At 42.8% G+C, this 16,734-nt stretch overlaps 1 protein-coding gene across 2 annotated transcripts in view; it reads left to right on the plus strand.

Annotated features, from left to right (window-relative positions):
• ANKRD55 (ankyrin repeat domain 55) overlaps window positions 1-15,627 on the plus strand; it is a 39,263-nt gene extending 23,636 nt beyond the window's left edge. For both annotated transcript variants that reach the window (XM_056848733.1, XM_056848734.1), the window contains 4 exons: window positions 475-642; window positions 2,398-3,062; window positions 5,683-5,784; window positions 15,347-15,627. In XM_056848733.1, the coding sequence (XP_056704711.1) occupies window positions 475-642; window positions 2,398-3,062; window positions 5,683-5,784; window positions 15,347-15,627 (1,216 nt within the window). The remainder of the gene's footprint in view (window positions 1-474; window positions 643-2,397; window positions 3,063-5,682; window positions 5,785-15,346) is intronic.
• The last annotated feature ends 1,107 nt before the right edge of the window (window positions 15,628-16,734 follow it).

Here is a 16,734-nt window from a genome sequence, read left to right on the forward strand (position 1 = left end):
TCCCTCAAAACGTGTTACCAGCCTTAGGCAAGATTGAGTACATCTCATCACATCTTTAAAATCTTACAACGTCATTCTTTACAGCAGAAGGAGAATGATAGGGTTGCCAACTTCCAGGAGTTCTCCTGGAAGTACAGCTGATCTCCAGACTATGCAGATCAGTTTCCCTGGAGAAATGGCAGCTTTGGAGGGCGGATACTCTAACTTCACATCTCTGCTGAGCTCATTCCCCCAAACTCTGCTCTCCCCAGTCTCCGTGACCAGATTTCCAGGAATTTCCCAACTCGAAGTTGGCAACCCTAAACAGCCATCTTGCCACAGCTTTGAAGTGTGTTGTCGTATCGTTCAAATTAGCTGTTGCCATATCCCAAAACTTCATTCCCCAGTGGTTTCACCATCTCAGCTGTTTATCTGAACCCTACCATTGTGTTTATATAGCACAAGGTTATTAATATATTTCTTTTCCTCCTACAGGACACCCTTACACTGGGCCGCAGCAGCAGGGAAAGCTGACTGTGTCACGGCCTTGCTACAGCTGGGGGTAGAGAACTGCCCAAGAGACATCAATGAAAACACCCCCCTGACATATGCTATGTACTGTGGGCACACAGCATGCATTAAACTGCTCTCCCAAGAAAACAGGTAAAACCAGGGTTGCCTTTTGAATTGGCCTTTCTTCATATAGCCAGCTAAGAAACTGGATAAGAGTGATGTTAACCTTGGCATTCATTGGGTCACCTCTGAGTTGTGCTTGTCACTGAAAGCGTTTCTAAACAGGAGAAGAATGATATAAACCACTTTGGGACCCAATTGGGGAGAAAGGCGGGGTACAAATAAATAAATACATTTGCTTCTTTTTTTTTTTGCACACAATCAATACACAGTTGCTACAAGCACTACACAGAATATTTTCCAACTTTGGGAGGCAGCAATTTCTGTCAGCTAAAAAAACGACTTGGTTATATACTGCCTTTCAACTTTAAAAAGTCCCCAAGGTGGTTTACAGGAAGAAGTACAATAAATGTCAATAAAAAGCAGGAAAATACAACAAAATTCAGTTTAAATACAATCAAAATCCATTAAATGCAATACAAATCAGTTTCCCAATAGTGCTACCCCTCACTACCACACTATTTTTGACTAATCTAACTCAGAATCTCCCCTGGAAAAGGCAAGTCTTCAAACCCATCCAGATGTATGTGGAGAAGGTTGGTCTAGACCGGTGGTCCCGAATATGGTTCCTGTGGACACCTTGGTTCCCATCAGTGTTTTTCCTGGTGCCTGCTTGGTTCTTTCCCAAAGAAGACCTGAAGTTGGTCTGCTACTGCTCTTTCAATCACTTTGCCCAGAAAGGGCAGGTTAGAGATTGGGCAATAATTGGCCACATCATTTTTCTGTAGGGCTGGTTTTTTAAGTAGTGGGTGGATGGCCTCTTGAGTGGCTGAGGGAAGGTGTCCTGAGTTGGTGACTGATATATAATAGATATTAAGGGTTTGTTGATGTAGTCCTTACATGATATTAGCAGCCAGGATGGGCAAGGATCCAGAGTACAAATTTTGCACGAGTTGTAACTTCTGAACCATCTTCAAGAGTTCATACCCTAAGTATGCACTCTAGTTTCATTCATTTATGCCTCACCAAACTGATGGTCAAATGAATGAAAACGAAAATTTCTCTTAGCTTTTCCCCAGTTGTTTTTAACTGTCTTACTTCTGTTCCCTTGCCCCCCTTTCTGTTAATATTTAGCATTGTTTCCTGTGCTGAAAAGAGCAAGAACAAAACTACTTAAGCCATGTTTTTTTTCAATAACATTGCAGTAAACTACATTTCCTGTAAAGAGCTACCAGAAGAGCCATCTTGATGAGTAGCTAAAGCCCCACTATCTTAGCCTAGGATGACTTGTTTGATTTTCCTTGAAAAAGAAAATTTGGGGTCTCAGGGGGGCAAACCCAACCTGCTATGAGGCTTGCTAGTTGCAAACCAACTATAATCCCTTATGAGGTGTGCTAAGTAAATTGTCCAAGTGCAGCTGATTCTATCACCTTATTTAGTTATGGGCTTTTACATTCCTTAATGAATGGCACTACTTATTAAGACATCATTCATATTTGATCTATTTATATAGTATTTTGGGGGACCCAATAGGGACCCAAAGCATCTTACAGCATAATTCTTCCCTTTATCCTCACTACAATCCTGTGAAGTAGGTTTGGCTAAGAGTCACTGCCGCAAGGTGACCCACTGAACTTCGATGGCAGAGTGAGATTTGAACCTGGTTCTCCCAGCATTACCATTACACCACACTGACTTTTAAATATGTATATACACATTTCCACTGAGATTCTAAATGATTGAATTTTTCTTTTCTAACCATGGATTTTTTTTAAATCCCAAAAGACTAGAGCTAGTTCATCAAGTCTCCTCCCAGAACAATAAATTCTCGAAGAAAGAAAGTCGATTCAGTGTACTCAACCAAATCTTCTCCTGCAAAAAGAAAAAGGACGATCGGAAGGCAAACCAGAAAGACAAAACCAGAGACAGAACTCAGCGGGAAGAGACTTCGGAAGTCGACGACATCATCACCACATTTGACTGCATTATGGATGCAAGCTGCAAAGGCTCTTCTGATGAGTGTGTCATGGCTACAGACTTAAAACGGAGAAGCACAGACACTAAGAAGTACCTCATCTCAGAAAATAATCCACCAGACTGCCGTGGCCTTCCACCAATAAGAACCCAAAGCCTCCCACCCATTACTGTGAGTCATCCTTTTTTAACGTCTTCTCCTGCGGCAACATCTAGCATTCGTTTGGGTACTGATGCCCACCATTTTGCACATTGCTCTCAAAAAAGCAGAAGCGAACACAATTTGTCAGATCAAAGGAACAACCGACAGACTTTGGACAACACTTGCAAAATTGACACTAACGAAATACTCACATGTAAAATCTGGACAACAATGCCTTCTGATAATAAACTGGTAGACGGATTGTTCCCGGAAAGATCCAGTCATGTCTTGTTGTGCCCTCCCTATCTCCCGCACCTGCCTAACTCTCCATCAGGTATTTTTTTTCACTATATGGGGGTGGGGTCCAACCAAGGGGCATATGTGCTATGAAAAGAATTTGCATGCCACGGCCACAGCTTTGGCTACAGTGTTCATGTCGAAGACCAAAACCCTTATTAAAATGAACAATGGCTTGTCTCTTCAGAAGTGGGAACTACTATGATGAGGTGTAAGCTGTCACTGGTTCTCTTCCACTCACATATGGTCTTTCCTTGGCCATAGCAATGTGGCCATTACTGCATTATCAATACAGTTTAATGTGATTTTTCAGTATATAATACCATTTACCATTCTTTTCTCTTGGACCTCGGAATATTCCATTACTTTATGTTACCACTTCGGACAGTTTATTTTGTTACTTCATTTATACTCTGCCTTTCTTCCAAAGCATCATATACATCATTCTCCTCACCTCCATTTTATCCTCACAACAACCCTGTGAGTAGGATTGCCCACCTCCAGGTGGTAGATGGAGATCTCCTGGGATTTCAACTGATCTCTAGGTAACCAAGATCAGTTCACCTGGAAAAAATGGCCACTTTGGAAGGTGGATTCTATGGGATTCCCCACTCCTACACATGAAGCCTGCTGGGTGACTTTGGGGTAGTCACAGTTCTCTCCCCACTTATCTCACTAGGTGACTGTTGTGGGGAGGAGCAGAGAACGCGATTGTAAGCTGCTTTGAGACTCCTAAAGGTAGAGAAAAGTGGGGTATAAAAACCAACTCTTCTTCTTCACAAAAGCTGGCTGCATCCAACCCATGAACCCAATGATATGTTCTGGTCTGATCCACCATGGTTTTTCTTAGGTTCTTACTCATGCCCACCACTGTGCTATAGATCCAGGTTTCCCAAGGTCTTTAGCAAAGTTACAAGATACGCTTTTATGCTATTCAGACATTGAATTAATGAGAAAATAATGCATATGTGCATTTTCTAAAATGTTATAGACAGGATTTATTGCAAAGATTGTGTTGGAGTTGCTGCTGGAGATAAGGGGAAGGTAGGAGGGTATTCCACTGTTACCCTCCTCATTTATTTGTAGAGCTATCATAATTTACTCTTTCACTCTAGAGAGGGCTCCTACTACCAAGGCATATGGAATAGATTGTGGTGTATTTTTTTTTTTTTTAGAAATGGCATTTATTCATGCCACAGTGTCTGATGTGGTTAGGATTGTAACATTTATGAGTTCCACTTGCCTTACTACTGGAGTAAGTAGTTTCTCTTGGCTTGCCTTCATGAATGTTGAGGTTAAAACATCCATAACCTTATATTTTAATGAATACTTTTAAAAGTTGCAATGGGACATTCCTGCAAGCTACAACAGTGAGTTCTGCATTCTCTGGACTAAATATTGTATTGGGTCCAGCACAAATTTTCCTATTGGACGAGACCTCGAACAATTTCTGGCCACTATAATATATTGGCGGGGAGGAGTGCTAGGGGTTGCACGAGATCTCGCACAAGCAGAACTGTGCTAAGTTTGTTTATGTTTCCGCTTGTACATCACTAGATCCAAGCCATTATCTGGACTCCGTCCCTCTTTGCATCATATTCTGCAGCAAAAGCTGCTACTCTGGGTACATGAATATACATGAACACATGAAGCTGCCTTATCCTAAATCAGACCATTGGTTCATCAAGGTCAGTATTGTCTTCTCAGATTGGCAGCTGCTCTCCAGGCTCTCACAATGAGGTTTTTCACATTACCTTCTGTACGATCCTTTTAACTGGAGATGCCAGGGATTGAACCTGTGACCTGCATGCCAAGTACATGCTGTACCATTCTGTACCATGCTGTACCATCACAGGAGATAGGTCGCATGTTCATTGGGCACAAAAAGATAAACACTCCAGTGCAGCCATGGAATTTGTCATGCCTTCTTAAGTGCTGTGAATTCGACCTTCAGAGTCTAGGAGTCATACACACAGACAATATCAGTGTCTAACACAGACTTGGAGATCTGTGTCTGTCATCTTGTGCCAGAATTATCCTTTTGAGGAAAATTAAAAATTCAGAGTGGAACACGCTCACTTATATTTTCATATACCAGTCACTCAGTGAGATGCATTGCTTAGGTGTTATGAATTGGGCATCTTCTTTACATTCATAATAAACACCACAATAAGCAACAAATGTATTGTTCCACAGAAAAGGGGACAACCGTGATAAGAAAAATTGTAGGCACCACCAGTGAGTGGGGAAAACAAGATATGGGTGAGTTACAATGGATGCTAGGAATCAGTTACTTCAAAGTATTGTTTTGAAAAGCAACCTGTTGAAACAAACTCAATGCATTTCAAATAAAAACTCTTCTTCACTGACTATTCAAACCTGCTCAGTTGCTAGCAAAGAAGTCTCTCTTGTGCTGTATACAAAGACCCCTGTCAAGTAACTATACAATCTACATGAGGAAACAGTATTCCATACACAGATCTACTGATCTTCTGTTAAAAAGAGACAGGAGGAAAGAGCTGCCAGATTCTGTGTGGACATTCACTTTCCCACCATCATCACTCTGCTTCACTGCCCCCAGCCACATAACAGGAAGGACATCTTTTCGCAACAAACCCACCCAATTAATGCCCTTTGTTCCCTCTTGTAATTTGTAGGGAAACATTTTCAGCAGGCAATCCTAGAACAACCCAAAGTAAAAGACCTTACACCTGTGCGGAAGACCTTGGCTCCTTTATTAAACCACTGTGTTCAGAAAGGTAAGGATAGCCTTCGAGTGGATCTCTAAAATGCACAATTACCAGCTATGTTTTAAACTTTTCATTTAAATGTTTCATTTTCATAAGCACTTTCTCAAGGGGGGGAGTCCTCTGTCTTACTGTGTAGTAAAAAAGCATGATCTCCTAACCTATTGCCCAGGGTTATGTGAGGAATTTTATGTACACTTTCAGTTCCACAGTAGCATCAAACTTACAGTCTAAGTAACATACCCCAGGAAAGCTCTGCTGTGAAACCACAGCTCACTTCTACCACAAACCTTATAATGGGTCCTCTCACGAGAAAGAGGTGTTTGAGAAAATCCCCACCCAAACAAATGCTTTCTGACCAGTGGGAAAACCCCATGGTAGTGAGTGCTGTCAACTTGCAGCTGACTTAATGGGAACCCCATAGGGTTTTCAAGGCTTGCATAGCAACCCAGGACTTCCTTGGTGGTCTCCCACCCAAGTATGAACCAGGGTTGACCCTGCTTAGCTTCTGAGGTCTGATGAGATCGGGCCAGCCTGGGCCATCCGGGTCAGAGCAAACCTACATGCACATAGAGGCTGCCTCTTGTCAAAGATTTTTGAGGACTAATGAAGCACATGTGTATGCAGCATATTACATGTATGTAGAATTGTACAGATAAGTCTAGAGTCACTTCCTGAATGACTTCCCCGATGAATGTGTGCCTTGTGTGAAGCAGCCTTTACAAAAGATGTTCAGTGCAATTGAGTAGCTGCGACATACATGTCTGGGGTTTATCCAAAAAACCCAATAAATCTGATGAATGGCTAACATCCTCTCTACTTCATATTATCTCTGGAGCCAATACTGTGTAGCTATAACTTCTTGCCATATAGAGACAGTACTACCTATACCATATTGGTGTTTTTTCTCAGAAAAGCAAAATCATTTCCTTAGCAGCTGACCACAAATTCACCGGTTCCTCCAATTGTCAGCAAATTGCTTCAATAATTTATGCCAGTAATTGGAAATGTAAAATAGCATTGTTTAGCTAGCAGCAGTTCTACACTATAGCCCTCTACACATGACATTGCATGTGATGAAATTAGTGTATGTTGAGGGGAAGAAGTCATGGCTGCACAGACTTCCCCCCTGCACCTATGCACATAGCTTGTGAGCATGGAGTATATGCTCATAGGAGTATTTCATCGAGAATATTTGAAAAAGCAGCATTCCTGATCCTGGGGGGCCTGATCCCCTAGCACAACAACCCGTCTCCAGAGTACAAAGATCAGTTCCCTTGGAGAAAATGGCTGCTTTGGAGGGTGGAATCTATGGCATTATATTCCACTGAGGTCCCTCCCTTCCTCAAACCCCACCCTCCCCAGATTAGGAGATTTCTGGAGGCTTGGGGGTAGAGCATGGAGAAGGGGAGGTTTGGGGAGGGGAGGGGAGGGAAGGGAAGGGAACTCAGCAGGGTATGAAGCCATCAAGTCCGCCCTCCAAAGGAGCTATTTTCTTCAAGGGACCTCTGGAATCTGGAGGTGTGTTTTAATTCCAGGAGATCTCCAGGCTAGGGTTTTCAGGTCCCCCCGGTGGGGGATGAGGGGTAGGGTTGCCAGATCCAGGATGGGGAACTCCTGGAGATTTGGAGATGGAGCCTGGGGAGGACAGGGACCTCTGTGGGGTTCAATGCCATACAGTCCAACCACCAGAGTATCCATTTTCTCCAGGGGAACTGATCTCTGTAGTCTGGAGATGAGCTGTAATTCCATGGATCTCCAGGTCCCACCTGGAGGCTGGCATCCCTACTCCAGGCCCCATCTGTAGGTTGGCAATCCCAAACAGAGCCCTAAAACAAGATTCAGTTTAAAACGCTCAATATAACAAGGTCAAGATGCTAAACTGCAATTGATTACAGCCAACTTGAGGAAATAAAGGCTAAAACGCTGCCTGATTTGACACATAGCATTAAAACCTTTTAGAACTGTAAAAATTAAAGGAAACTGAAAACAGAATGAATGTAACTGCAAAGAGGAAGCAATTAAAAATAGGACTGAAGAAGAGAAGTGGACCATTCGATGTTTATGAGAATGCAGTCGTCTTTGCATATACAAGAAGGGATTTTCGAGATCTTCATAACCTTATTCTTTTACACAGCACATGAATGTGTTTCATGCTGGTTTATTGTACTTCCATAATTTATTTATTTGTTTGGTGAATTTCTGTGCTGCCTCTCCAGGGAGCCTGCCCCAAGGTGGCCTACAAAATAAAACATAAAAAAATAAGCACCCTAAAAGTTGTTAATGAACAAGTTGTTAAAAACCCACCCAGATTGTAAAAATATCAAGCATCTTAAGTTGAATTTTAAACAGTTTTCAGACTAAAAAATCTGCCTTTTGATTAAAAGACTAGGTAACACGGAATGTTTTGGCCTGGCACCTGAAAGAGAATAGCATAGGCGCCAGGCAAGCTGTGCATTTCATGGACGAGGTGCCACCACTAGAAAAGCTCAGTCTCCGGTTGCTCCTCACTTCACCCCTGAAGGGGCACAGAGAGGAGGGCTTATGAGCCAGATCTTAGCTGGTGGACTGGTCAGTATGCTAAGAGGCAGTCCTCCAGGTTGCATGGCCCCCAGCCACTTAGGGCTTTGAATTGTGCCCAGAAACAAATTGGCAACTTGTGCATTTAGATGCATGTTTGTTGTGTATGCAGAACAATTTATTAAAACAACCCGGCAGGGATAAGGTTGCTTTTACATGGTGTTCACAGCGGCACTGAAGCATCCACAGAGGAGCATTCAGCATACTGTCCTTGGGTGGTTGCCATTTCTACTCCCCACCCCATGACAGGGGAGGGGGTTGTGGCTCAGTTTGTAGAGCCTCTGCTTGGCATGCAGAAGGCCCCAGGTTCAATTCCTGGCATCTCCAGTTAAAGGGACCAGGCAAGCAGGCGATGTGAAAGACCTCTGCCTGAGACCCTGGTGAGCCGCTGCCAGTCTGAGTAGACAATACTGACTTTGATGGACCATTGGGTCCGATTCAGTAGAAGGCAGCTTCATGTGTTCACTGAAGGACTTTTTGCCTACTGTTTTTTAAGGTAGCTGCTATTTTGCTATACCAATATGACAACTACTTTTCTAAAAAAATGGCAAAAAGTCCTCTGGTGGTGTAGGGTGGGAGAATTGCAGCCGCAAGGCGGTGACGGCAGCAAGAAGGTACCAGTGGTCTTTTATGCATGGCTGTTTCACTCGCCGTCACCCATCTGACGACTTCGGGTCTTTGTTTGGATTATGCATGCCGTTTCCAACCATCAGAGGTCGCCTCGCTCTCCCCCTGCGTTTCCCCATGTTTTGCCCGCGTTTTCAAATTTGAGATAAAACAGGTCCCTCAAAACGTGGGCAAAACACAAGGAAACACGGGGGGTGGGGGAGAGAGGCAACCTCTGACGGTTGAAAAAGGCATGAATAATCCAAACAAAGACCCCAAGTCGTCGGAAGGGTGGCAGCAAGTGAAACAGCCATGCATAAAAGACCAGTATGAGTGGGAGGTTTGAAAATGCACACCTTCCTTCCCGCATAACGTGTCTGTACGTGTGTTTATAAGTTGCGATTTGACAACTTCCTCTTCAGGCCCCTTTCATTTTCTTGGTGGGTAACACCTGAACAATGGTCTACATGTTACAGTTTCTTCTGTGTTTATTTTAAATGACTTTTTTGTTCTTCTACAAATTTAGCTGTCAGGATTGCTTTATCAAGGAAGAGAACAGCTTAGCGACAGACAGAAATTTCATTCCTTTCCGCTTCTGCCATTTTCTCACTGGGAAAGGCTACTCCTGAGCTGCTTTTGCCCCCTCTCTTGGAAAAAATGCAAGGACCTATAAATGTTATCTAGTATGGATAAAACAAGAATAGGCATCGCTGCTTCCAGAGAAAAACAAGTACAGGCGTGGCTCCCCCTCTCCGTATTCCCCTCCTTGAGAAAGCAGCCTTGGCAGGTAAATGTGCAAAAGAAAAAAATGAAATACACAGAAAAGTACCTTGTAGTTGACCCCTAAAGCATAAAGAAGAAAACGTGAGACCTATGTGACCATTAGAGTAATGGCAAGTGACCCTCAAGGACTTGTGGGGGCATCTCATTTTCCCCTTCCCCACTAATTATTCCTTCCCTGAAAGAACCCATAGCCGCTCCTCTTTTCCTGCTTCCTTCTCTATTTCCTACCCACAAACTAACCTCATTTTATCTGGAACCCTGGCTTCAGCTTTGCCTCCTTCCCCCCCCCCTCCCCGGCCGCTTCCCCATGAGAAAATTCTGCATGGTTCTGGCTGCCAATCTGGGAGAACCTGCAAGGACTTGCAATGAACACTCAATTTCCCCTGTATCCTCCGTACTATTTCCTCTTTTTCTTCCTCCTGGCAGCCCCCATATTCTCACATTTACCTGTTTCCTTTTCTCCTTCCCACTCACCCACCCAAACTGTTATCTGCCCCCCATATTCAGCTATTTATTATTTATTTACTTCATTTATTCCCCACCTCTCTCCACAATAGGGACTCAAAGCAGCTTACATCATTCTTCTCTCCTCCATTTTATCCTCACAACAACCCTGTTAGGTAGGCCAGGATGAGAGTGTGTGACTGATCCAAGGTCACCCAGTGAATTTCCATGGCAGAGTGGGGGTTCAAACCTTTCAAGCCCTCAAAAAGGGAGACCCCTCCCCCTGATTTTTACTGACAGAAACCAAAGCTTGAAGGCTGGCAGTACCATTGTGTTTGCCTAGCAAGGGCCACTGAAGGCATTCATTTCTTAAAGTTATACACACTGCTTTTATTATTGTGGGGGATTTTAAACCCCAGTGTTTTTGTAAGGTTTTTTTTTTCTTTCATTTTAGATTTTTCTGCAAACCTGGGGTTTTTTCAGGTTTGTAGAAAGATCTTTCTTGACTGTTCGCCGCTCCAGTCACAGTATCCACAGATTTGTCCACAATAAGTATCCACAGATATAAGTATCCACCGATTTGTCCATTTTGAGAATTACACATATTAATAATGTAATCCTGATCTTCAACCAAAAAAACAAAACCACCCCTTTGCACATAATAGAAGTAGACAGAATCCATCCAAGATTTCTTTTTTAATCTCTTTTAGACAGCATTCAAGACAATCAAGGCCTTCACACCAATGCAAATCTGATAACATGTAATAGGCATCTGAGACAGGATGCATTACCATGTGATTGGTCTGTTATGAGAAAAGAGCTTGTTCCTTAAACACACATTTCATTTCATTTCCAAATCCTCCACTAACACAAATAATTCCACTACTACAGAAAAACAGCAGGACAGTTTTTTCTCCCTATTTTAACCACCCCTCCAATATTTGCTGTATGACTCATCCAAACAAAAACTCAACACCAAGCAATCAAACTCAGAGCTAGAACATTTCTATCCTTTCTTTTTAGAAGAGAACCCAATGACCTCCCTGAATGATCAATTTACGGTCTATGCATTTATCTACATATAAACCAGTTCACAACATTCTCTCAGATCTGAGCGTGACCAAGAAACAGGATGGAGCTATGCTAGCAGGCGCAAGCTGGATAGGTAGATTCCCTGTGTCGAGGGATACAAAGGAGTGAGAGCATGCTGAACTCCCACATTAATAGCCTCTCTGAGTTTAGCTGCTTTTTCTTGTTAGACATTGTTCATTCCATGGAAAACCAGAAACTGCTACACTTCTGACCAATGTTATGATGAGAACAAAATTAATCCTCCATCTCTGTTGATGGGTAATCTGGCACTATGCAAGCCATCCAAGGGTCCTTCAATATATAAGCCTCTGTCTGCGCAAAGCCTCTTATAACAATGGACACTTTGCTAATTCATTAGCAATAGTAAAATTTTATTGTATGTAGCCATTGGCCATCACAATTCAGTAAAACAAACAAATAATAATACAAATACAATGGATTAACAAATAAAATATTAAAATAAATAATGGAATGTACTAAAACATTTCAATTTAAAAATTAAGTAGCTGTTCCTTCCGCGACCACTTTAAACTTATTTTCTTTGCTGCTAAGGCAAACAAAGAAACTATATGATGCATAAGCATTGATATCAGACAACAGAGATATAATTTTTTCCGCATCCGAATGTGTATTAATACCGGATAATATTCCTGTCAAAAATTTAACCCTAGGGCAGTGGTAATAGCAACATGTCACTTAAAAATATTAGATACAAGGCACTTAACTTTCTAGACCATTCTGCAGTCAGTTGTATGCCAGAACAGGGGTCACGTATTTGAATGCAATTTTAGCAGGGAGTAGGAGGTTTGCAGAGTAGTAGACGATAAACCAAACTCAAAAGGGAACTAGCTTATGCAACTATAATCAGAGAAGTCATGTACACTCATTCTGGGAGTTGCCACATTCAGCAAATAAAGAGTTATCAGTTGTTCTAAGGGGAATAGTTTTAAGAGCCTAATAATATGTTCAGCAGTCAGCAAAATAAAAACTTGAAAAACAACCTCTAGAAAGAAGCATTGTTATGTATGTTAGTATAATGACTACCTTTTAAGCATGTAAAATTTGTCCAGTATAATCCATAAGGAAAGCAACTGAAGCAATTGCAGGCAACACTTGTTCCATTACACTCCCATTGTCAAATTAAGAGTCCAGTATACAGATGAATGGGTTGGGCCTATGCCGACAGGGGAACCTTATCCATTCTCATTGACTTCCTCTGAATTCTATGGAATGGGCTGGCTAAGAACTGAAGAATATTTGGATGACAGATTCCTCTCATCCTCTGTTTTTCCCACAGTGGCCAACCGGGAAGCCCCACAAATTGGGCAATGAAAGCAACAGCTGTTACACCCCACCCCAAGCTACTGGTATTCAGAGATAAACTGCCTCTGAGCATATGGGTTTCATGGAGCCAGTATGGCTACTAGCCACTGAGAGACGGGTTACTCTTCCATGAATGTTTCAAGTCCCCTTTTCTTGGCACAGAAGATACAGCTTTGAGAAAATATCAGATTCAAGACAAATGCTGTGTGCATTCTGTTATACTGTTTAATGAGCCCTGGGCAGATTCTGAAGCCATTAGATCTCCCACATATATAGTTTCCCTTTCATTAAGAGCTGTTGCCGGAGAATAAAATGGATTTTGGAGAATGAACGCTTCTTTTCTCTGTGTGATTTTCATTTTATTAAAGGGTGTGCAATAAAGTGGAGTCAGTCATCCAAAAAGCACTCCTGTCTCTAGGCTCCAGGACAAGGGCAGGGGGACCCAACCTACTGGTCCAACCCTTCAGTCATACCCTGCTGTATCCATCTTCGATCACTCCTCCTATCCATCTGTTTCCCAACCACTTTTTTGCATCTTCTACTTCTAGAGCTTCCTGACCGCCCTCAGTCCCATTGGCTCCATCAAAAGTTCTTGGCAGCCAAAGAATCTTCCCAGGAAGGGGGCTTTCCCACTTTTTTTCTGTATGGCGGTTTATGCTTGGTAATTAGCACCGGGTTCCAGGCTGAAGTACCCTGCATATATTTTTTTTATTTCTTCACGTTGAACTGTCATTCCAGAAGTCACTGCGAAGCCAGCGCATACCTGCTTCACATTTCTTAAGAGCCCCTTTAACACTTTCTTTTGTAATTGCTCCGCCCCCACATCGAAGCATTCCCTGAAGGAAGCATGCAGAATCCCAGCCGCAGCTTAGCTATGCAAACAATTTATTTGAACACATGAACACATGAAGCTGCCTTTTACGGAACCAGACCCTTGGTCCATCAAAGTCAGTATTGTCTGCTCAGACTGGCAGCTGCTCTCCAGGGTCTCAGGCAGAGGTCTTTCCCATCACCTTCTTGCCTAGTCCCTTTAACTGGAGATGCCGGGGATTGAACCTGGGACCTTCTGCATACCAAGCAGATGCTCTACCACTGGGCCACAGCCCCTCCCATGTGTTCATGTGACCCTGCATAAATGGCCTATGTGTTGCTATCATGCCTCCTAAGATTTCAGAGAAGGTGTGAACACCTTTTCTATTTGGAAGACCCTATTCTCACTCATCCCTTACAAAAAAACACACTTGCTATTATATACTGTGAAGTAGTTTTTCCAGCACTGGTTTTTTCAGCAAGTGTGTTAGAAAACTGTTCATAATCATTTCCTGTTTTTTAAAAATGTCCAATAGTTTAATTTTATAATGAATATCATACACTATAGAAGTGCTACCATTAAAATAAAGTCAGAAAATGCAGACTATATTCAGATACCATAAACAAACAAGGTTAATAGTTGTGCCTATTACATTGCTTCCCTCACCCCATGTGTAGGATGTGACTGAAGATTTCCTTTGGGGCAGGGTACGTTCTATCTTACTTTGTTGTGATGCTTGAATGCAGGTGTCTGGACACATTGGAGTTTTCCCTCTGAAAATCAGTTCTGATCCTGCATTGGAATCCCAATTTCTGGGAAAGAAACAAACTACATTTTGTCCAAGTGGTCACATTTGGACATCATGGAAAATCGATGACTTCTGAAACCAGGACATCTTAAACTGCATTCTGTGCACAAGAATAGGGGGCAAGAGGAAGCAGGAAGGACAACCAGACATGTGCCCATCACAAACAACCAAGCGTTTATTTGTGACATCTGGATGCAGCCATAGGCTCAATATAGACATAACATTTAAAACATGATTTGTTGCAAGAATGAGCCTCAGAAGTCCTCTGGCTGGCCCATGTTCTCCCTCACCCTCCTTCCTGCATGCATGGTTTGGATATTGGATATTGAAGACTTCCTGGTTTTTGTGGATTGCATTGTATATTTGTGTTATCATTTGTGTATTAGAACATTAGAAACTGATATTTCATAATTGTGGATGGCCTTTCTAGGTTGTTTTTGACTTGGTTTAATTTTGTACATAGAGGGTGCTTTTTTGTATACCATTTGGTAGGGAGAAAGGAGCAGCAGTGACCATGTCCTCACCCTAGCATATTTGACACTCCCATGAGACTTCTCCTACCTTAAGCAGAGACCCAGGCCTTTGGGGGGGCCCTTGTGGCCTGGGCCACTCTCCCATCCCAAGGACGCACAGCCCCAACCCATAGTTTGGCACCAGAGGTGCAGACAGAGCCAGAGGTAAGCCCTCCCCTAGCTTCCCAGTACAGAGAAGGAAGCGCACCCCAACTCCCCCCACCCAGAATTTCCCAAGGAGGGTGGCCAGCCGGCAACCAGCAGGAATCCAGAGGTGTGCCATCAGGTAACAGCATTATGTCACTTCCGGGGGAAACCCAGAGGTGACATCACATCGCTCTAGGAGTAGCAAGAAACTCAATCTTTTCCCTCCCATTGGCTGCCAGAGTGAGGTCAGGCAACGGGAGCTGGGGTGGGAGATCTCCTGCCTCCAGTGGGCAAATGGTGAGTCTATTCCTAAGCCAGAGTAGTCAGCCCTAGAATTCAAGTTTCCATCCCAACAATCTCTCCACTATACTACACTGGCTCTTCAGTGAGCAACTGAAAATTATACACTGACAAACTGCATTCTTGCATGGCTTGGTCTGACTCCTCTCTCCTTTTGCTCTTTTCCAGTCCCATCACCACTTGGCCAGGTTTCTGAAGGTGGCAACGAGTCCAAGTCCTTGTCTTTAAGCTCCTTAAGGACTGGCAACTTGGTTCTCCCACCAGCGTTTACCACAAAATTCCAAAAAGCTGGCCTTCCTCAGAGGCACCTACTGCACTCCTTACCTGTTCTCTCACAAGAGCCTCTCCGGTCAAGCAGAGTCCTGCCTTCCATTCCCAGGCAGAAGAGATCGGGCCTCGGAGGAGAAGCACTCACCCAATCTCACTGCACATTAAATAAGGACAATTAGCTCACGAAGTCTGGGTGGCTTCAGGAAACTGGGGAGTGTTGTGTTGTTGTTTTTTTAATGCAAGCATTTCTAAGTGTTTGCTTTCTAATCCAGGCAGTGTGTTCATTATAATTAGAGGGTTAGCAAACAGGCAATTTCCAAAGGCAAAAAGCATTTGTCACAGTACTCCATTGGGTGCATTATTGGAAACGTGCTAGCAAATGTGTGGTGGAAACAGGGCGGGGGAAGCCAAGTAAAAACTTCGCTATTTTATCTTGGGCAAGAATGCCTGTTTCCTATCGGGAAGATCCAATTTGCATCATAATTTAGCACACTCATATCTCATTGAGAGCTGATTTATGTGTGGTAGCCAAAAAAGACTCACTATCCTGGAAATCCCATGTAACTGGCTCAGCCCATACTCAGCTCAGGTTCGCCTACACTGTCAGCCATACAGGTGTGCAAATACTACCGATTCATTGGCCAGTACACTTACAGAGCGATCCTGTGCAGCGTTCCTCCAGTCTAAACCCATTTCAACTGGAGGAACTCCGCATAAAATTGCACTGTTGATTTGCTGCAGAATGCTTCCCAGATGTTTGGATTCACAAGGCAGGCATGGGAAATTTCTTCTTCTTCTTCTTCTGTCTCTTTTTTAAAAAAGCAAACAAAACAAAAATCTGTCATACTGAAAAATAATGTATTTCTTTTCAGAATTCTCTCCCTAAATAAATACTCTCTTTAACATTATTAAGGTGTACACATTTCTGTGTTATGAGAGCTGCTGGTTTTTTTGTGACCTCTGGGTGATTCAACATAGTATCAACAAGGGCAGGCCAAAGAATGGTATTAACTTCTCCAAACGCTTGTTGGTAGCTAAGAAACGTATACAATAATCAAATGTATATATAATCCTATCTCTATGCCCATATACAATATATGCATTCATGCTTAGGGGTTTTCCCACACAGTTTAAAGAGTCTTTCGGGTGTCAAGCTACTATACCAACACTAATGCAGTGAGTTACCTGCAAATATTCTTATTTAACCTCTCCTCCACGATAAAGTCCTGGTAGTTGTTTCTTTCATTACGAGAACATTAAGCCCTTACTAACATCAACTTAATTGT

Source organism: Euleptes europaea, chromosome 4 (genome assembly GCF_029931775.1).
Source record: "Euleptes europaea isolate rEulEur1 chromosome 4, rEulEur1.hap1, whole genome shotgun sequence".
Classification (NCBI taxonomy): Eukaryota; Metazoa; Chordata; class Lepidosauria; order Squamata; family Sphaerodactylidae; genus Euleptes; species Euleptes europaea.